At 35.4% G+C, this 23,091-nt stretch overlaps 3 protein-coding genes across 4 annotated transcripts; 2 read left to right on the top strand and 1 right to left on the bottom strand.

Moving 5' to 3' along the window:
• Positions 1 to 7,091: 7,091 nt before the first annotated feature.
• Positions 7,092 to 9,384, top strand: LOC145073300 (26S proteasome regulatory subunit 4 homolog A-like). Its single transcript, XM_079019848.1, has 6 exons — positions 7,092 to 7,670; positions 8,012 to 8,257; positions 8,373 to 8,542; positions 8,693 to 8,909; positions 8,983 to 9,123; positions 9,202 to 9,384. Exons 1-6 carry the CDS (start codon positions 7,191 to 7,193, stop codon positions 9,283 to 9,285), a joined length of 1,338 nt encoding a protein of 445 aa, XP_078875974.1. The 5' UTR covers positions 7,092 to 7,190; the 3' UTR covers positions 9,286 to 9,384.
• A 1,393-nt stretch (positions 9,385 to 10,777) lies between these two features.
• On the top strand, positions 10,778 to 13,437 carry LOC145076850 (HIT-type Zinc finger family protein). Of its 2 annotated transcripts, none has more exons than XM_079022655.1 (7): positions 10,778 to 11,090; positions 11,189 to 11,220; positions 11,351 to 11,395; positions 11,734 to 11,823; positions 11,978 to 12,066; positions 12,175 to 12,225; positions 13,152 to 13,437. In XM_079022655.1, exons 1-7 carry the CDS (start codon positions 10,972 to 10,974, stop codon positions 13,203 to 13,205), a joined length of 480 nt encoding a protein of 159 aa, XP_078878781.1. In that variant the 5' UTR covers positions 10,778 to 10,971; the 3' UTR covers positions 13,206 to 13,437. The 2 variants fall into 2 exon arrangements, with proteins under 2 accessions (XP_078878781.1, XP_078878782.1); XM_079022656.1 differs by lacking the exon at positions 13,152 to 13,437 and adding an exon at positions 12,460 to 12,635 and having other exon boundaries at positions 10,782 to 11,090.
• Positions 13,438 to 16,513: 3,076 nt separating this feature from the next.
• Positions 16,514 to 21,916, bottom strand: LOC145072183 (transcription factor PIF1-like). Its single transcript, XM_079018566.1, has 7 exons — positions 21,435 to 21,916; positions 20,533 to 21,325; positions 18,822 to 18,923; positions 18,659 to 18,724; positions 18,255 to 18,320; positions 17,630 to 18,064; positions 16,514 to 16,977 (listed from the first exon to the last, which is right to left on the bottom strand). Exons 1-7 carry the CDS (start codon positions 21,521 to 21,523, stop codon positions 16,921 to 16,923), a joined length of 1,608 nt encoding a protein of 535 aa, XP_078874692.1. The 5' UTR covers positions 21,524 to 21,916; the 3' UTR covers positions 16,514 to 16,920.
• Between the last annotated feature and the right edge of the window lie 1,175 nt (positions 21,917 to 23,091).

The raw sequence follows: 23,091 nt of genomic DNA, 5'->3' as shown, positions 1-23,091 counted from the left end.
CCAAGTTTCAAGTTGATGGTGAAGATGTATTGGTTCTGGACTTTGGTGCTGGTGGAATAAACAATTCTCTTCCTATCAGTGTTGACCCGGTTCAGCATAAGTTTATCTCAGCTCCTGAACACGGGATGTTCTATCTTGATAAAAACAGAAAGATGTGTTTTCAGTGAACTGCTGAGATCCCAAAGGCTCCAACCACTCATCTCGTTGGCTTAAGGCAAATGTGCATGAGTCATCAAGATCTCTCCGGAGAGTTTCACATCCTTATTGCCATGAAGCTGCTGAATAGAAGACAGGAGTTGCTGGATAGTCCTTACTGGCCAGTAAAAATAGAAGCTGAAGCTGAGTATGAAGAGTTCCTGTCCAGAGGTGTTTTACTTTAGTTTGTTTTGAACATCATCATATTGGGGGAGATTGTAAGGTCAAACCTTGAAATATGATAATGTTTAAAACAGACCTCAACATCAGCGCATATCTCAGTGTCAGCATCAACGTTTCAGCAGCTCAGTTTGTAATAGTTTAGTCAGTACATTGTAACAGATCTTGTATTTATCTTGTTTCCATAGTTAGCCTAATTAGTTAGCTGGCGTATCCCTGATTTATAGGGATTGTCTAGAATTGTAGTATATAATCTTTTGTATAGGTTTGTGAAAACATACTTTTCACAAACCCTAATCGTTGCTTTGTGCACACGATAATCTCTTTGTGAGATTATTCTTCTTAGTGAAAGCTTTTCTTCGTGAATTCCTCTTATTCTTATTCTCATTCACTGTTACTGTTTGATAAATTGATTAATCTAAAGGCCTCTTCACTTACTAGGTCAAATATTTATCTAATAATAATCCTATATTATCCATATTTAACCAAATCCATTAAATTTGATAAGGATAAACATTCCAAACATAAAAAATCGATTTTAGGCAATAAAAACGAGTTTTGGTAATTATCCTTAACAAAATCTGCTCAAAAAATCGAAAATCCCGTCAACAGCACCCTGGACTCGCCGAGTCGGCGGTGCAGACAGCAAAAATTTCAACTTTTTGATCATTTGGCAGTTCACTTTTGCATCTATTCAACTAGAAAAAACAACCTAGGCTCTGATACCACTAATGGGTTATGTGCATATCATGAATCCTATGGTGTTCATGCAACCCTAATTACTTGGATCTAGTTTTTCTACTTTGAACATGCAATAAACTTCCAAGACTTACAAACCCTAGATCTAGCATGCTAGTAATCAATATAACATATGAATTAGGTTTTAGATCTTACCTTGATTGTTATGTAGCAATAATAATCAATTCCTTGGCTTCAGAAAGCTTAGTGCCTCAAGTGTTACACCTCTAATGGAGTCACAAACACCACTAAGCCACTTGGATGAAGAGGAAAGAGAAGAGAGGCACCAAAAACGGTTGGAAACCCTAAAGGAAGTGTTCACCACGTTTTTGGGTCTCTAGGGGTCTTTATATAGGTAGGCAATAAGGGTTATCTAACAAGGAAACCCTAATTTGACTGCTTAAGCCCTAAGCAGCCCATGGACCCCTTCTGGAACATGCCTTGGACGATTTCTAATGGGCTTCCCCATAGAATTCGTCCAACCTATTATTCCAAGGTGATCCATAGCCCAATTATAGTTATCTTATAATTACAATTCCAATCCCTTAAGTTTAATTAATCTCTTTTACCCACAAAATTTATTCTTGACTAATATTAATTAAACAATATGATTTCTCCTTTAATATATTATTCTCATAATATATTAATAAATCATAATTAAACCTTTCTCTCCTTAATTCATCATACATATTGTTATGGTGAAGGCAACCCAAAAGGACCATGCTCATAATCGGGTCAAGTACATACCAAAATAGTTATGGACTTAGACACTAATCCAACATAAAATCGGTGCTCCCCACGGAGAACTACTCGGTCTGATGAACTGCTTGCCTAGCAGCTCCTGCAACTAAGATGACAACTCCTACATCTTACGCAGTGTCAGGCGGTACAACGCCTTGGCAATCAGGGCCGCACCTGGCATGAGGTCAATCCTGAACTCGACTTGTCTCTTAAGAGGCACACCGGGTAACTCCTCCGGAAATACATTGGCAAACTGCTTGTCAACCGGGACCTCCGAAACTAAAATCTGATCCCTAACATGCATATCCACCACATATGCCAATAACCTGCACACCCGTGCTGAATATACTTGTAACACCCGCGTTTCCAGGCTAGGCATTATTGTTGATGTAATAGTCTAGGTTAACCTTTGTAATTATTTTGAAGTATTAATGATGAAATATTTGAGTATTATGTGTTTTATGCTTAGTTGTGTGGCTTAATTGAATTAAGAATAAAATAAGCGTTAAAATTAAAGTGTGAGATAATCCCGATATCTTTTCATAAAGTTGTAGGGGTCGAAACAAGGATTCCGGAGATATAAGGAATACCGAAATCCGAGTTATAACGAAGAAGTTATGACCTGTCGAAGTTTCGCGACAGAACCGGCACGACGCCAAATGACGTAGAATATGAATTTAAGATAGAGCGATATCTAGCCTTATTGATCTAAACGAAATTCGTAGGGTTCGTTAAACCGAGACGCCCAAATCTAACTTTGTATGAAGAAGTTATGATTTTCCGAAGTTTCGACTTAGCAATATGAAGCCCGAATACTCAAATATGAGATCGAGTGATTCTTAACCGAAACAATCTAAATGAGAGTCGAAGATCTCGTCAACAGTAGTCCAACGATAAAAAGACACACGAAAACGGAGTTCAGATGAAGGAGTTATGAATTTCGAACGCAGTTTTCCTGTCCCGGCCTACTAAAAATAATATATAAGTAATATATTTATAATATATTAAAAATAAAGTCAAAATTAGCCAACGGAGTCTAAACGAGACTTGTAGAGCATAATCTCACCTTCGCGTCGATATAAAGAACGTCGAAAACGGAGTTCGTATGCGAAAGTTATGAATTTCTGAAGTTTGGGGCGCGAACCCCAAAGCTGTGTCAGAGACCACGACGTGGCAAGCAGTGCCACGACGTGGCAGGTCTTCTGACACCTCCGGGAGTCCCCCAGACGCAACTTGCGATGACGCATGCAGTGACGATCAAGCCCACGACGTGGACAAAGGTGCCACGACGTGGCAAGGGCAGATTTTGCCCTATAAATAGATTTGAAGGGCTAGCCATTTAGGGTTGCTATTTTCTCTCCTCTCTCTCTCTCTCTCTCTCTCTCTCTCGTTTTACCTCGATTTACATGCAAGAAATATCTCGAAGCCCCGGTATCATCCCAAGACCCGAAGCGAGTCCCGAAGCCCGAAGATCCCGAGAAGAAAAGAGTTTCCGAGCCGAAGCTCTGCCCGCGAGGAGTCCGGTTTTTGTGAAGATCTTCCAGATCTACCGAAGAATACTACTTCTACAAACCGTAGTGCTGTCTGATCATCTTCTGATCAAGTGAGTGTGGAGTTACTTTCTTCTAACGCATAATTATGAAGTATTTTATACGAAATACGTGTTATGTGTATATTTTGTTGTTATATGTGTGAATGTATATTCACTTTCTTCTATCTCATGGATATGATTTATTCTCTATGAAATACGTGTTATGTGTATGTGTCTCATCTTTTATCTGGAATGTGTTTTGAATGAACATACTATACAGGTTTTAAACTATGTATAAAATGTATATTTTATCTACTAAAATGTTGGGTAGAACATGGGTAGATAGTTGTCTTGTGATAAAAAGATGAGAGGCCTTGATGTTTTTTGATTTAGTCATCTAGCGGAGTTTAGATGACGACCACAGACTTTTCTAGACAGTCCTGTGGAACGCTAGCAGGCTCGCTACCTGTAGGTGTTAATGAACTTGGGTGTTCATTCGATGTACTCCATCCCCCTCATGGTTGCCTTATTTGACTTATATTGCTGAGGAACCCCCGAAGCATGTGTTGTCGCCCCGAAGAAATATTCTTAGACTAGGTCCCTTATGTTAGTTGTCTTAGGGACGTAAAGTGAGAATAACGGGAGTGGGTAATTGGGTTATTGTTGGTTGGTGGAATTAAATATAATTATTTATTCTGGGTTGAAAACCTTATATGCTCACCAGGCTCCCAAGCCTGACCCACTCAGTTTCTTTGTATTACAAGTAGTGGCGCCAGAGCATAAGTTGGATGACTTGTCAAGTTATTTTTGGATTATAGACCTGTTGTTGTAAATAACTGTTGTAAGGTCTGTATTGAAATGTTTATGCTTTTGGTCTGTTTATCGGAACATGACATCCCGAGTATTGTAATATAATGAAAAATACATTTCTTTAAGAAATGCTTTGGTAAATCTTATTTTATCATATTTTGTTTTGGGAACGAATTCCGCAACTCTTTAAATCAAAGGATTACTCTTAAATCATTTTAAAAGCATAAATTAAATCGGTCTTTTCAGGCCGTGATTTTAGGGATGTCACAATACTGCCTAGCCCTGGTTGCAGAACAAAACCTTGAACCCATCCTGCTGCCCTCTCCATAGATAACTAGTTCTCCCCTACTTGGGGTTCGAACTACCACGCGTTGGCCCTCACAATCAATCATAGCACCGAAACGGCTCAGCCAATCGATACCCACAATCAGGAAGACATCCTCCATGGGGATAGGGATCAAATCGATCAGATAAGGCACCCCGAAAATCTCCACAATACAACCATGATATACCGATGATGCAAAAACCTCGTGTTCGTTGGCGATAGAGACTCGCAACGGACACTCTAACTCCCCAATAGGCATATTAAACTCCCTACTGAACGATCGAGAAAAAAGACCGACTCACACCCAAGTCAAACAACACTAGAGCAGGCAAAGAGTTCACTAGGAACGTACCTATCAAAGGTACAAACATAAGCATAACACAAAACATAATCAACAAAAATAAGGGATAGAAACATACCAATCACAATGTTTGGAGCTGCTCTGGCCTCCTCTGCAGTAAGCTGGAAAGCGTGACCTCGAGCCCTCAGGGGCTCTACCTTACCTTGACCCCCATCCATAATCCTCAAAGTAGCCGGCGCTGGAGCCTGCGTCGGCTTAGCAGCAAGCGATGGGCAGTGGGCCTTCACATGGCCCACCTGGTTGCAATGCTAGCAAATCCTGGAACTGAGTGTTGGAGCCTGCTGGCGGCAATCCCTTGCCATATGGCCCTGTCGGCCACAATTGTGGCATCCAGACGATGATCGGCAAGCACCCTCATGCACCTTGCCGCACTTCCCATAAGTGCGGCCTTTCTAGCTCCTATATCTGACATCAGCAGCCTTAAACCGCTTTGGCGTAGGCTGCGACTACGCCGATGCCAACCTCTGCTCCCTCTTCTGCAAATCAATCTTAATCTCACGTCGCCTGGCGGCCTCCTGCATCTCCAACAATGCACCATAACGTTGAGTAGAAACAAACTGGATTGTTCCATACTAGCACTTCCACACAATAATTCTACCAAAGGTGATCCTATTACAAGAATAGCTTCAGGTACACATGTTATAATTTTTACTGCCTAATAACCAATTTGGTCATGGGGTAATGAATAACAAGTTACACCAAAAGATGTAGTCAATACACCCAAAACCGCACATGTAACCCAAGTTAATTCGCAAGGTTTTTTAAATCCACCGATGAGATATACACGATACATGTAGGATCGTCATTAGGACCATCATACTTGTTGTCCATCGATGAACTACTCAGATTAACCAACAAAAATTAGCTTCAATCATTATGTATTGAACAAAGCAAAACATCAGTAACGATAGGACGATGGTAAAATGTCATAGCAAATCCTATAACCACACGGACTAAAAAACAAGTAAGCGTAATTCCATTTATACGATAAAATATGTATTACTACGACTGTTGACATAGAGTAGTAGATACTCATTCCTAGATGCAGTCATTGCTTCTTCTTCGGGACAAGAAGTTCATGACCTGTGGGCATTCTACCTCCAGGTGGCATTACTCTGTCAGACTTTCGCCTATTGTGGAAAATTCCTCATTGCTGCCTTCCGTGGGAGTCTAGGTCGTGTCTCAATCCCAGTGTGGTTGTGTGGTTGATCATCCTCTCAGACCAACTACTAATCATTGAATTGGTAAATTATTACATCCCAACTAGCTAATCAAACGCGAGTACCTCCTCCGACAGATACCTTCTTTTTCTCCTCAACTTGTTGGGGGGGGGGGGGTATTAGACTTTTAATATATGTACTTTTTAATTTGAAAGAAGGAAATAAGAAAAAAAAAACATTTTTGGCACCTATAGTTTTAAATTTCATGAATTATATTTAGTTTGCATGAATTACATTTTTGATCCTCTAGTTTTAAGTTTTCAAAATTACATTTTTTGCCAGTCTAGTTTTTAATTTCCAAAAAATAGTGCCTTACACTTTTAGTCCTTATAGTTTGCAATATTTTGCATATTAGATCCATATATTGATATTTTTACAAAAAATACTACATTATAATTTAGATACCTATAGTTTCTATAATTATTTGTTTTAATAAATATGCCATCTCTTAAAATACAATATTATTTATCCGATTCGTAAATTAGGTTAGTGATATAAGTAGGAGACGAGTCACGTATTAGAACACCTCATTAATGATTGTCTCATGTAAGATGTCGTGAGCAGAACTTGAAGAACCCAGTCATAAAGATTGAATGTGTACAAAAACATTAAAAACTAAATGTATACAAACTGAAATTATATTAACCTATTAAGTTTTTTTTGTTTAACTTAAAATAGCTGGTTATAAAGACTAAATGTATAAAAAAAAATTAACGGTCAAATATAGATAAAAGAATTCAATGACTAAATATATCAAAGCAAAAAGATATATTACCACTCATTTTTTTTTCTTTAAAAAAAGAAAAAAAAAAGAAATAAAAAAAAAAAAACAAGAAAAACGGTTCAATAAGCCTGGAAGGCCTGGAAAAGAAGCAAGTATTTCGAAATGAAAGCCCACAACCCGAAAAATAATCGGTAGGATGAAAACCGACCCGAATTTTACACAATCGTCACTCGTGAGTGGATCTACATATACCATTAGACGGTGATTTCCCATTCTCTCTGCTTTCTTGCAAAGAAAGACGTTGAAGAACCTTCAGAAACCCAATTTCCGATCCGTATTTCCCTATCGGTGACGAGCAAACCACCATGGGTCAAGGAACTCCAGGCGGTTTAAACCGACAAGGCTTGCCAGGTGATCGCAAGAACGACGGCGACAAAAAGGAGAAGAAATTCGAACCGGCAGCGCCGCCTGCTCGAGTTGGCCGGAAACAACGTAAGCAGAAGGGACCTGAGGCAGCCGCTCGGTTACCGACGGTTACGCCACATTCAAAATGTAGGCTACGGCTCTTAAAGCTCGAGCGCATCAAAGATTATTTGTTAATGGAAGAGGAGTTCGTGGCCAATCAGGAAAGGTTGAAGCCTCAGGAAGAGAAGACTGAAGAAGACAGGTCTAAGGTTGATGATCTTCGTGGAACACCAATGAGCGTTGGTAATCTAGAGGAGCTTATTGATGAGAATCACGCCATCGTGTCATCGTCGGTCGGACCGGAGTATTACGTTGGTATTTTATCGTTTGTTGACAAGGATCAATTGGAGCCTGGATGTGCGATTTTGATGCACAATAAGGTAACATTCTTCTTTTCAAGCATTAGCTTTTCAATTGATTCCAGTTATAGACAGCCTTCATTTTAATTGAATTGGGTTTGAGTTGATTGGAATTGAAAGCGATTGATGTGATCGCAACAGGAATAGTGTTCTGATCAGAAGTAATAGATCAAATATTGATAATTGACGAGTGCATAAGTAGTTTTTACTATAGCATTTGATAATGAAACGATTACATTGCATGATTGATTGCGATCCCATATATGGAAATGGAATGAAAGGATCTTTCAGCTACCTGTGATTACCCCAAAGCAAATAAAGCTGTATGAATGTGGTAATGGGGTCTTTTTATACATTGTCAGGTTCTTTCTGTTGTTGGGCTCCTACAAGATGATGTTGACCCCATGGTGTCAGTGATGAAGGTTGAGAAGGCTCCTTTGGAATCATATGCTGATATTGGTGGATTAGATGCCCAGATACAAGAAATAAAAGAGGCAGTAGAGCTCCCATTGACTCACCCAGAACTATATGAAGACATTGGAATCAAACCTCCTAAAGGGGTTATATTGTATGGTGAGCCTGGAACAGGCAAGACTTTGCTTGCAAAGGTTTGCTCTTCAACTTATCTTATTGTGTCAATCTAAGATACTGTTTCTTTTTTACTTACACCTTAATCCCGTAACCACTAGTCGGATTTATTTATTTATTAATTTTTTTTTTCAGGCAGTGGCAAACTCCACGTCCGCAACTTTCTTACGTGTTGTTGGAAGCGAGTTGATTCAAAAGTACCTTGGAGAAGGTCCTAAATTGGTGAGAGAACTCTTCCGAGTTGCGGACGATCTCTCCCCATCTATCGTATTCATCGATGAAATTGATGCCGTTGGTACAAAAAGGTATTTAACAAACTTTCTAGGGTTATTTTCAATGACCAGGAGGGCATTCACGTCTTTTACGCAGACAAGAGATTAGGAGTCTCTGTTTTGTCCTATTGACATCAGTCTCAGTCAAACACAGTGGTACCTACCTGTTGGTTTGCTATGCAGGTATGATGCACACTCTGGAGGGGAACGTGAAATCCAAAGGACAATGTTGGAATTATTGAACCAATTGGATGGTTTTGATTCAAGAGGTGATGTCAAAGTCATTTTGGCGACTAATAAAATCGAAAGCCTTGACCCGGCTTTGCTTAGGCCGGGTCGGATCGATCGAAAGATAGAGTTCCCCCTTCCCGACACTAAAACCAGGAGGCGAATTTTTCAGGTAAATTTGGACAAAAATTGGGTGTTTTAATATTTTTTTTAGTTTATGTGTTTTAATGATTTTGTTACTTTAGATACACACATCAAGAATGACTTTGGCGGATGATGTTAATTTGGAAGAATTTGTTATGACGAAAGATGAGTTCTCGGGGGCTGATATCAAGGCTATATGTACTGAGGCTGGATTACTTGCTTTAAGAGAACGTAGAATGAAGGTTAGTGTGAATGGGTTTAAAATGGTATATGTTTTTATATGGACTAAATTTCTGGTGATGGTGTTTTGGTTAAACTAGGTGACACATGGGGATTTTAAGAAGGCAAAGGATAAGGTTATGTTCAAGAAGAAAGAGGGTGTACCTGAAGGATTATATATGTGAAAATGCTCGACACCATATTCTTTTTTGATTGTTTATGTTTATTTGATGATAACTCATATTGCTCTCGTTACAGCCTCTCGCTTAATAATTGTTTTTGTATGTGGTTGCGTTATGTATATTATTTGATCATTATAAAAACCTAGGGGATGAACAAAACCGAAAAACCGATAAAAACGAAACCGAACCCATTAAGAGCCAAGCCAATTGTTTAAAACCGACCTAAATCCATGGGTTAAAACCCAAAATCCATCAACTAGTTTAACTTTAATCGTTTTTATTTTTTTTAAACTAGTTGACTTTTAATCTTTATCGGGTTTTTTTTGAAGTGGTTGACTCTTAAGTTTTGTTAGTTTCTTTAAATTAGTTGGTTGATTTTAAAGCATCTCCTCCAATAGTAAAAATACACTATGACATTATATTTTTGTCATCTTACTATTCTAATAATTTTGATCTCAAATTAAATAGTTGAACTTATTGATTATAATCTATTTAAAATGTTACGTAAAACTTTTTGGTTGTTTTTTAAACATATTAAATTTTAATATAAATATTTTAAATTAAGGTTATCATTATAAATTAATATATAAACACATCATAAATAAAAAACAAAAACTATGGTAGAAATAATTAAGTAGTTATAGAAATGTAAAGTATTTAAAACTAAAACATAATAAAGGGATAAAAATAAAATATAATAAAAAATATAAAGGGTTCCATGTTCAAAGTTTTATAGTATATTGTTTATTCAATATATATTTGAATGGTCAATAAAAACACAAATAAAAATAAGTGGTGAATTAGATAATAAAAAAACTTTAAAATAGGTCTGTACGTTTTACCTGTTATATCCAATAAGGCTCCAAAAACATGGTAGATGATGTCGTTTGGTTCATGGATTCTTAAGGAATTTGAAGGAAAAGAAATTTAAAATCCATAGCAAAGTGTGTTTGGCTTACCAAAGAAAAGGAATTTGTTTTCCTTAATTAAAATTATATTCCATATTTGAGTGAATTACAATTCTCTAGTAAATCATCAAGAAAATAGATTCCATGAGATATCTTTCATAAAAAAGATAAAATTGACCTTCCTTCCATGTACAAATCATCCACGCCATCTTCTCTCAAAACACAATCAAATACTTGATTAAATTATCTCTCCTTTGACAAATCAACAAACTAAACAAAAATCACATTCATTTTCATGTCAGCAAACACATATCAAATTCCAATTCATTTCCTTTGTATTCCAATTTCTTTGTAAGATTTAATTCCTTTAAAAAAAATTCTACGAACCAAACGCCACCTAATTCTTATAACCCAATATTTTATCTGTTATATCACATACGTTTTTAACATGTTTTTTTACTCAATTTGATCAAATTCGTCTCAAATAAAATAAACATTCGGCTCGTTTGCCTATTTGGCTATTTTTATTGCAGAAAATTTTAAATTACAATGTTTCGTTATCTTTTTATATTATTCGTAATTATTATTTATCCTAAACACGCTAAAACCACAGACAAACCTTCTGTTCTTCATATACATGTTCCCGGCTCAATCGGCGGCGCCTACTACTATATATCATTCTCCCCCTGGTTTGCCTTGCCACCAACTGCCGCTGCCACTGCCGGAGTCCGGACTATCGATATAGAATAGATATAGAGTCATCTGCTTAGGTCTGATCGGAATGGGGAAGCCAAAGAAAGGACCTTCACCTAAAGAGTCAGCTACACCACCTAAAAAAAACTGTAAAGTATGTGAGAAAGCAGTATCCAAATACAAGTGTCCTTCCTGTCTCATTCCCTAGTAAGTTCATCGTTACCTTCAACTTCAACTTTATGTTCCTACGATTTAGGGTTTTTATGCGTATTCGATCATATTCTCTCACTTGATTTCTTTTACAGTTGTTCTCTCGTCTGTTTTAAGAAACATAAAGGTACTCAATCTCTTCTACCTGCCAATTGCGATTCCCTTCGTTTCTGGATTGTTCTAGTGTTCAGTCTCAAACTTGTTTTCTCGCTAAATCAGTTATTGTTTAGGTTCTGAAGAAATTTATGTTTTTGCAGAAACTCCATGTGTTAAACAAGTTCCTGCTCCTGAGACCGATACAAGTATGGTTACTTGTATTTCCTTTACTCGATTTAGTAACACACAGAGTGATCTCAACTCTATAAACATATTTGTGTGTAGTAAGTGCAAGTTTAAAAACTAATCTTTAGGAGGAGGGAATCTTGCAACTCATACTTCAAATATGTAGAATTTAAAAAGGGCAAAGTGCAGGAAATAGCAATATACTGCACTTTTCATTTACTCATACTAACAATGTACTTACATAGTTACATTTCTTTAGCCACCATATAGCAACATAATTCAATTTTCTTTACCCATTGTAACAATGTACATAATAGCAATGTAGTTACAATTCTCCACCTTGTATTTATAAATACAGGCACAAGTACTTCACCAATTGATGTGGATAGACCATGTTATGTTGATGTTGATGATGATGTTTTACCACAATCCCAACTAGAGTGCATAGGTATGCATGCTTTCTTCTGTGTATATTTTGACTGGAAAGTTGACCATGTTACTCGGTGTCAGTTTACATCTCTCTTAATTCGATTTGCATATTAACCTTATTAATTCCACTAAAAGACACTCATTGTTTACAAGTATAAGATTTTTGACTTCAGCTTCTTGTACTGAAATCCGTGATGCTCTGAAAGATGAAGATCTGCAGAAACTCATACGCAAAATAGATTGTTCTGCAGACACTCGAACTGTAAGTGATATATATTATTTGCTCTCCTTATTTTTTTAGTTTTAAATTGATAAATTAACAACACAACAAATCAAAGCAACACTGATTGTTGTTTTTCAAATCTTTTAGGAACTTGATAAAGCAATGGAACAAGAAGTGTTTCGCCTGTTCACTGAAAAGGTGTCATCTTTTATCATCGTTTAGTTAAGGGAAAAAAAGGCCCTTGTATTTTGAAAATTCATCATTCTATCGATTTAGCCACTGAACTATTATCTTTTCTATGATTCTAATCTTAATAATTATGAAGTAGCTAAATCGACAAATAAATAATAGTTCACTAGCTAAATCGATAAAATGGTGCGAATATGTTTTTGTTTTAGAATTAATATGTTTCTCGTTGTTCTCTATTGCTAGATTTTGTCAATGGTAAATAGATCTGGGGATCAACAGCTATAGGTGTATGAGTTTACCTTGATAGGAGCTTTGACTCGTTAGCTTAAACATGTTGGCTTATGTAATCTTTTTTTGGTCTTGTAGTTTCAACCAATCATATAATATTTTTGGTAGTGATTATAAGTTATTTTGTTTAATTTATAACTTTAAACTATTAGTCGTAGCTCTGCGTTTAAAACCCCACAAACATAAGTCTTGACATGGACCCGTATTTTTTCATTTACGACTTTGAATTCGGCGTTTTTATTTTATTTATTTCTGTTCCATGAGTAAATCGCTTAAAATCATCTATCAGTGACATGATATTTCAGGCGGCAACTCGGTTATTTTGGTTTGAAAATAACTGAAACAATTACTAAAACCAAAACAAGATTGGTTAAACAATTAGAACATTTCAAGACATTTCTTCCATCATAATATACACAAAGGTATAATGACATAATAGGATAACAAACTATCTATATTTTCATATATACCAATGTACTAAAAATATATTATATGAAGGTAATGCACTTTGAGTTTTGTTTTTAAAATACCATGGATTAACCCGTTTCCCATGATTGATTCAACTTATATAAGTATTCTGAAAATACCATTCTCTAACCTTTCGTAAACTGTTTTGACCCCTACTGATATTAGCCTCTAAAAAAAAGAAATGCAGCCTCTTCAAAGGCCATACAAGCGTGGACGATTTTTCAGATTTGTAGCAGGCAAGAAAACAACTTCAGCGAAGAATGTCATCAATTTCCTATTCTTTCCGATCCAATTGTGGAGGTTCAAGCCCAGTACAACTCATATATTCGTTGTGATTCTTGTTTAAATAAAAAAACATTATGAACAATATTGTAGGTTTTCAAGTTGTCCAAATTCTCTTTCGCAAGGAAGAAGAAAAAAAAAATTTCTAGTGGATCGACCCTGAGGAGATTCAGTTGTACAAAATTCTCATTTTTAAACATTTAAGACGTTGAAGAAAAATAAATAAATAAATAAACCCGTGGAAAATAATATTGTAGTAACCATAAAACTCTGAAAATCAAACTTAATGGTTTTGTTATTAAATCATATGCATATGAGTAATAACGATCATGATACTTTACACAAAAAGTTTTAAGAAAATTCATATTTTTTTTTCAAACTGGAGTACTTTAACTATAACCAAGAACATGAAGAACGTTATCAAGAAGGGTCAAAATAATTATACTGGTGTGATCAAATAACAGTTTTAAAATTTTGTTACCCATAAAGTTGGATCCAGTTAGAACTAAGATAATTATACGCCAGTGAGAAGCTGGAAATCCCTCCGGTGGAAGAAGTGGGATGCACCGGTGGTTTCTGCGACGGAAATTACAAAGTAGTCGGAAAAACGCTTCACTAATTGTCACCGGAAAATGAGAGACAAATGGAAGAGTAATTAGGTTCTGCGACCTGGTGAGGAACAAAAGGTGGAACCCTTTAGGGGGGACGCCTTTTGAATCTTTAGAGATGACAATTTGGAGGGAAATTCACGCGCCCATTTTTCGCGACCTTTAGCAGTGACAATGCCGTCACAAATGGTGTCATCCATATTGGTGTGAACAAAGCTAATCCCAGCCGTTGGATCAAGATGCAATCGTAGGGACAAAAATTGATCTAGACCCATTCATATGGATCACCGATCAAACCCTTTAGCGACACCTTTGTACGACATGATTCTTTAGCGATGACAAAAACGCATATTCTCAAGTGTCGTCCCTAGAGCGTGTATTTCTTGTTGTGACACGAAACATCAATGTTTTACGTAATACGAACACGACACAACACGATGTCGTGTTTTTTTACTAAGATGAAAACGAACAAATTAAAGATGACAAACATAACACAACACGACAAAGATAACATAACATAATAATTAGTTCATTTAATTGATACTCAATCATACATAACACGAAAAACATGACAAGCAAATGCTAAATTGTGTCAATTTTATGTATAATTTTGCACCGAATACGATTTTGTATTTCAATTTTGTCCCAATTTTATTTCGTGTTCGTGTCACAAATTGTCATCCCTATTTATCACAATGTCTTGACAAAATAATCAACAACCTATGACATTTTGGCTAAATAGTCAAGCTCAAATTCTTTAGTTCGACTCTGTTTCCAACATTTTTGGTTTTTAAGATTTCTAATATTTAGCTATTTTTAGTTTTAGGTAAATAACATGATTCTAAGTTTTCTGTAACTCATATAATAATTTGGATAATAATTATAGGGATAATAATAATAATAATGACCGTAAGAAACGTGACACCATGTGAAAATAAGTTATTTTTTCGGATTTGTTAAAATGTGCTTGAAACAAAACATTTTAGACTAATTTCATACCAACCTTATGTCACTGATAACACTTTTCTATAAATAAATATATTTCAGATTCAAGTTCGGATTGCGGATATTGGATTTCGAACAAAGTATTGCAGACATAAAAAAGTTAATCAAAAATTTCAAGAACATATCCGAAATATGGTGATCAACATTCGAAACGTAGAGAAAATGTTTTTTTTACTAAAATTCGACAAAAAGTTAAAGAACATAAGAAAAGTAAAATAAATTATGAATACAAGAATATAAAACATGTCATTTAGTTGAAGAAATAGTGTTCGGATTTGAGGTGGTATTTTTTGTTTGTTTTAATAAGTGTTTGGTAAAAATTATAAAAAAGTACTATGTTATCTAAATCTGAAATACTAGTTTCGGAAATAGTGATCATTTCGGTAAATCCCCAAAAATTAGTTTATTTCTCTGTAGTTCTCAATTTCTTGTAATCCTATTTTCGTGATTATTTTTAAAGTTATTTTGTTTGATTTTAAACTTGAAAATATTAGTTGCCCCTATAAAAAAGTAGAAGCACACTTCTATAAAGAATTAAAGATATAGTAACCCTTTATTTAAAACTTAATAATGTTATTTTTTTAGAACGACCGAGTTAGTATATGTTTTTATTATTTGTCACACTTTGTGTGTATATTTACATTCTAAAACATGTTTATGATCTTCTTAACCCAAAATGGGTAGTCCTAGGTCCAAATCAAGTTGCCAACTTGCTGGTACACCTTTGCTATCGAATGATATAAAAGGGATATATTCCGGGATTTAAAGTGAACACAGATTCTTAAATCACATGCATGTAATACCACCCACAAGAAAAAAGGCTACATTCTTAAGAACAAAGAAGTCGTCTTTCACAGGAATAGACAACAAAAATGAATGTAAAAGAGCAATCGAACCTCATTAGAATCCAACTTTTAATCTATTAATAGCATCCACACTATAAGCTTTTTCCACAACTTATTTACACAAATAAACTATATAAAGTCAAAATAAGTTTCTGTGTAAGCTTTTCAAATTTAAAAAGTGTTTGGATAAATTAGTTTATAGCTTATTAGTTTATTGTTTATTAACTTATTAAAATAAGCAATAAGTAATAAGCAAGGGGAAGATACTTAATCAGTTTATTTAGATCCCTACCACAATAAGATGATTTTTAATGATTCCTATCTAAACACTTAAAGTTAGCTTATTGTGATATGATTAAACGATAAACACCATTTTTTTCTCTATCTAAACACCCTCTTAATTCAAAGAGCTTTTTCACATTGTTTGTAAATTTACAAGCTTAACAGATAAATTTTTTTTCATTTTTTTCCATACTATTTTATTCATTTACTCTATAAATTGATATTAGTATAAGCATTAAACTTTTTATTTTTATTTTACTGTATTAGAGGTTTGTTAAGCTTTTTGGTTTATTGATGAACCGAAAGGTTACGGCAAAACCTAAAGACGGAGTTCATACCCAAATTCCTTTATTTAGGCCTTGGAAATCAGCTTTTTCATTTATATGAGAAATTTGATTTAAATTATTTCTGTTCCAAGAAAAATCGTGTAAAATCATCTATCAGTACGTTGTTCTTGGCTTACGGATTCCTGTTAAAAAATTACTAAAATCAAAAGAGAGCAGTTAAATAATTAGAGCATTTCAAAACATTTCTTCCATCATAAATAATATAAATATACACAATGTTCTTCTTAGAGAAATTGGTCTTTAATTGCATCTATCTCAATGACTCAATTGTTGGAAGTGGGGAATCACTCTGATTGGTTCCTTGATGCATATACTAGATAGAACAGAAAAAACATGTCTATCATCGTATAATTTACACGTCAACTATATATGTTACATATATATCACATATATATGCATTAATATGCATGCATCATCTGGCCTTTTTAATTAACTACAAAATTTAGTCGGCTAATTAGAGCCTGTGATTTCCCAAACTGACCTCTCCACTAATTAGGCAAATAGCCCACGACCACGTACATACATCTTCAAATGGCAATCTTACACCACAAAAGGCTCATCGGCTTATTAATTACCGCTTCACTGACGGCTCGGCTCCCTAACATCTTTGTTGCTGTTTGGCGTGCATGTAAGATTCTGCACAAACACCGTTTGCTCAATTAATATTTTATTGATTTCGCTAACTATTTTTTAAAGTGATTAAACCATTAACGGTTTGAAAGAGATTAAGATACAGGAAAACAATTGTTAGCGTTTTAAATGACATGCATACAATGGAAAAAAAGAACAGAATAATGTATATGATTCCTATGATTGGAGTAATCGTGCTTAGTAGAATTATTAATTCTTTAATGAAGTATACAAATTACATCAAAATCTGTGTATAGCGCGGGACCCATTCCTAAGTTTTAGTAGCAGTCTATATCAGACTCCATAACTCAAACGTATGATTAATCCACTTAACTAAATTTTGGCTGAACCGATTAGAAAAACAATAGATGAATGAGTAGCAAAATCGATATTTTGGCCTAATTTCAAAGTTGGTAACTAGGAAAAACAGGTCAAAATAAGTATAATGTCTTTTTTTTTTTTTCCAACAACAAATTTACTCGACGACTTGGACCCTCGACCTCAAAAAAGGAGAGCTGGATACTATTGGGTTAGAAGCCCTTTGGTTAAGTGGGTGAACTGAAAGTGGTAATGTTATTTGTGTAATTTGGTGAAAATTAAGTGGATGGATTACAGTTACACGTGTTGTTTTTTGATTGAATGGTAATTGTAATTGTACCTGAGGAGGTTGTGGTAATTGTGTTTGGGGGAGACCGATGTACTGTTGATATGGATCTACAGGGAATGGAAAGCGTGGTTGGTTTGGAGGAAATGAGTTCATGATGGGGTTAACGTTAGCCATTTGACTTGATCTTGCAGCTGCGGGACCCATGACAGGGACAGGGACCTGCTGTGGCATTTGAAACCCTCGTGGTGGAATTGGAAAACGTGGACCACCCACATGAACCCCTGCTGCTGCTGCTGCACCTTGATGATTTGGTTGCATTGTTGGACATGGAATCATGGGGCGGTTCATTCCGACTTGGGCTTGATCCATTCCCATTCCGATTCCCATTCCCATTCCCATTCCCATTCCCATGGGGGCCATTGTTGGCATGTATCGCTGCACACCTGGGAACATCATTGGAACCATGTTGTATCCCATCGACATCATCTGCATTATATATAATTATATGTCATCTATCTTATATGAAAATTATTTGTAAACACAGATATAGATTACAAAAAAATTGGAACTTTCAGAGACTTAGATTGTACAAGTATAGAGTATGAAAGGAACCAATAATATATATGATGGAAGAAATAAAAAAACAAATGGAATCTTTTATATACATATAATATACCTGCACTTGCATTTGAAGTGATTTCAGATACTCGATGGCCTCATCCAACATTGAAGCTTTATCAGACTAGCATTCAGAAATGATAAACAAGTATTATATAGGTCGTCAGTTGATGTGTCATGTGTACATGAATAAATGATGTTTAAAAAATATTTTAGATTAAGTCGATTAAGGCTGTGTTTGGCGCATAAGCCATGCACTTTAATTAGCCTATTGCAATTTAGTGTTTGTTGAGACACCAAAAATAGCTTTTTGATAGACTATTTGAGATGGCTTATAACTAATTGTATAAGCTAAAAGCTTACTTTTCAGCTAGAGCGTCAAAGTAAAAAACTAACAAAATTAACCAGTATTTAATAGACAATTAAACTCAAAGAAAACATGTGTAAGCTTAGGATGGGTACCTTGTTGCAGCGGGGTATTAGTTCTTGCAAGGCCTTCATCTTTTCATTAATTCTATCTCGACGTCTCTATATTTTAAAAGAATTTGCTCACGTAAAATACCATGAATTAACAAACCAGAGAGACTCTAAAATGCAACTAACAGAAACACAATTAATTACAAACCCTTTCTGAGAGATTGTGTACTTCCGCAGCACGTGACCTCTTGGTAGACATATTTGATCCACGTGACTGCTTCTTTGTATCATGATACTCAAACTCGGCATCCTGCAAATAAAAAAAAATACCACCAAAACACACATTAATTACTCACGTGCTGTAATTAAATTAAATGCACGCAGCATTTGTACCATATGTATTGTATATTATATATATATATATATATATGTGCATGCAGCAACAAGATGGACAAATCAAGTGTGTGTGAATCGTGCATCTTAATCTGAAAAAGGTGACTTGACATTCAAGATCCCAAATTCAAGCATACAAAATGGAACATGCATGATAGCACCGAGGACAAAAAGGATCGAACTATAAAGCATGTATGTACTCAAGTACATGGTACTCGTAAGACTAGAATGTTAAAACATGTAGCACTTGTACTATACATATCCATAATTAGAAACGTACAACCTGCACAAGCTAGACCATTGAATTGAATGGTGTTCTTAATCCGTGCGTGACGTGAAAAATGATTATGCGTATAGTAAGTAATAAAGAAAGACTATTGTATTGTTCGTTTTAAACATTAATGATATAATTTAACCATAAAAAGTTATATATAAAAAAAGATATCTCATTGATGAAAGATGATAATGATCATGCTTGTATGTTGTAGCAATTATTGTAAAGGAACAAACAGCCACTGCTGAATGTTTTTTTATGTTGTAGCACATATAATTGTTCATGCCTAAAATAGATAAGGCAAATAAGTGAAACAGAATAATGCGTGATGGACTTTTTTAATAGTCTGTAAAACGCATCTTTTATTTATTTTATTTTTTTATAAAGAAAAAAAAAACAGTTAAATGGGGAAAAATTCTTACACATATTGCAGAAAATTTTGATGGATGAAAATAAAAGATCGTGATTCATGATGTTATCTCTAAAAAATGTATGAAAGTGATTTAAAGTTTGTGGTGGCCCACATGGCACACGTGTCAATATTAAAGACCACGTGTGAAGACGGCGTTATTTTGCAGCAAGCCCGAAGGTGCATCGAAACTTGCATTCCATGGATTCGTCTGGGCGCTGTTGCTAAACGACGCAATAACACTCGAGTAACAAGAAATTCAAATTACACGAACCGGAATTTTATTGGCCTAACCAAATATGGTAAATTACTTTAATTCATAACACTCGAGTGACAAGCATATATCGGAAATGCAATTCTTTACGCTTTCTGCAACATAATTTATAGAGATCAAAGAAGTGAGATGTTGATTGTTGAGCAAAACTTATAATTTTTCTTTCTTTCCAAAGAAAAAAAATTGCTATTTTTATTTAATATAGTTTAATTTTAGTATCTGATTAACAAGTTCGAATTATTGGATCTTCTCCAAAAAAGTTAGCAAAACGGTTTTCCATTTTAAGTAAGATTTTAATGCATAATTAGATCTTCAATCATTGATACATATTAGAAGATACTGATAGACGATAGTTGACTTAAAATATCTTATTTTATATTTATAAATATTCTAAACACCTTTTACTAATCAAATTTAGTGGTTAATAACTGATTTTATGTATACAACTAATTTTATTTGTTTGATTGTTAATTTATAGCAACAGATAGATATTAGTTACTGTTAGAGATTGCATCATTAATGCTAATAATGTACAAGTCTATGATTGCACAAGGGTAATTGTCGTTTACCTCGCTGTAGCATTCTGTGTCGTCAGTGTCTCTGCCCTTGCGTTTCCGATTATCCGTCGCCGGCGGTGGCTTCCGAGACGACGGCTCCACGCTCGCACTTGCTCCTGAGCCGCCTGTAACCGGAGATGAGGACTCGCTGAGATCACACGTCTCTGGTTCCTGTCCGGCGATCGATGTACCTGCTGCACCACCAAAACTGCGGCACTCTACGTTCGCGCCGGAGACAAACGCGGCACTCTCCGTTACGTGTGAAGCCCTAGATTGGAGAGCTTCAGCCGCCGACCGATTGTTTGACTCCACAACCGTCGCCTGCGATATCTTGTTCGAACTCGATGGAGCTGATCCGGTTAAATTTCCTTTACTAGGCCTCGAGAAATGCAAGAAATTTGCAAACTTAGGTTGGCTTGGTTCCTCTTCCACGCGCTTCAAGGGAGGAATCGGAGGCCGAGATGATGGAATAGTAACTACCGGTGGCGGCGGTGGTAAGGAGGTAGACGCGGTGGTGACCGGAGCCGACGAAGGAAGAACAGGATACATGATCTCGTTATTATGAAGGTAGAGGTCTAAAGAGTTGTCATCGTTTGGGTAATGAAGCCAAGAGACCATCTCGTCTTCTTGCATGAACAGATTGCACGGCGTCGGTTCTTCCTCGATAACACCGGATCTGATCTCTCGAGTGGCGGCAGACGGCATCGTTTCCGACTTTTTGTTGCCGACGACGGATCTCTGGCTTTGGCTCTGCATTACGACCTGACCGTTTTGCCATAGTAACTCCATTATATCTTCATCGCCCCTACAATTCAAAATTTAAATCAACCTTTAATTAATACAGAATCTTAATTTCAATTTTATATCACCATGAACAGAGAAATCATCAATTCGAATCGAACAAATGAAATTACATTGCTGATTTCTTGTGCCTTTTCAAACTTGAAGAAGCCGGAAGCAAGTAATCTTCGTCCACTTCAAAATCAGGAACACAATGATTCATCCTCTGAAACGCCGGCGCTAATCAAAAATCGAAAGAAAAAAAAATACAAACTCAATTGAGTTTGTACTATAAATCTATAATCAACACAAAATATCTCAGTCTAACGATACTTCGCGAACACCAAAAACGAAACAAGTCTTCTGATCTTGTTCCTGTAACAGTATTGGATTTAAAGCCTAGGACCATGAACAACCTTCACTGAAATCTCAACAACTATCCGACTTTGACTTGCACCTGTAAAAGCTTCAGAAGTTTATGAAGTACAGAAAGGACATGAAGCTATTTTCTTGGGTGGGAGTTGTTTGCAGCTCAACACGAAGGAAGAAGATAAGGTGCTCTCTCTCTCTCTCTCTCTCTCTCTCTCTCTCTCTCTCTCATTCGTTCATTTTATCATCGGAGAGGAGGCCACCATTGACTTTCTGTTTTCACTTATATCGATTTTACATGTCAATTTTAGCTATAGGTACGGTTATCCTCTTTAATCATATTAGATTATCAATCATAAATAAGGTTTTTTTTTTTTTTATTTCGAGCAATTTAGCTATAAATGTGATTATTTGTAGGGATAATAACCAATCATTTTTCATAAACAAATACAATAAGTTCCCATTAAAACTTAAAAGTTAAAACTGCTCAAGTTACAAACTTAGCCTTGCCCACATGATTTTTGTTAGGAAAAACAACTGCACAATTTGTTCGTGATAACAGCTTCGATTTCAAACTCTATTATAAGTATTAAAGATGTTTTTCCCTCAAAACAAATGTTTTTAGAATTTTGAATTAGATAGATAATTTTTTAATTCAAATGTTTCGCTAGGTCTATTTGTTGTTGTTTCTATTGTACCATTTGCAAAATCTCATAAATTGTTCGTATATTATGTGGAAGGTAATATATCCATGTGGGATGCCATGTATATTTCATATTACGAAGTACAAAATGTGGAATGATTAAAAGCAAACTGTTCATGTCTTGGTTCTTATCAAACTAAGAGTTTCCATCCGACAAAGAGGATGGTTATGTATGTGTTGTAGGCCAATGACATGAAACGTATGGCCCTAAACCGCTTAACAATTTAGTGACATGTAGTTGGAAGATAGTAAAAAGATCAAGTTACAACTCGTTAAGTTGCTATAATACTAAGAAGTAGTGCCCCTTAGTTGCTATAATACTAAGAAGTAGTGCCCCTTAACTTTGTCAGTTGTATGTAACGTTTCAATTTTCAAACCAAAATTTACTTTTAAAAACATAGCGTAAATAAACCAAAATATTTTTCATAAAAATTTAAGTAGAAAATTGTTTCGAACATCATCAAACCATATCATCAAAATGTATAAAATCATCATCAAACCTTGGAAGTCTATGTCTTAAATAAAAAGCAATGTGCATAAGGTATAGTCAAACTAGAGCATTCTCATGATTAGAGAAACTACTTGAAAAACATTTAATCAATAACTCTAAGCACAAAGCTTAGTGAGTTTTCAAAATATCACATACTGAAATACACATACAATGCATATAAATAAAGGCTCTCACTCCAATGCCGATCCACCTAAACAATGACAACTAA

The sequence above is a fragment of the Lactuca serriola genome, chromosome 9 (assembly GCF_051521515.1).
Source record: "Lactuca serriola cultivar US96UC23 chromosome 9, Lser_US96UC23_V15, whole genome shotgun sequence".
NCBI classification, from domain to species: domain Eukaryota; kingdom Viridiplantae; phylum Streptophyta; class Magnoliopsida; order Asterales; family Asteraceae; genus Lactuca; species Lactuca serriola.
Note: the sequence above shows the minus strand (reverse complement) of the source record. Positions and strands in the feature narration are given on the sequence as shown.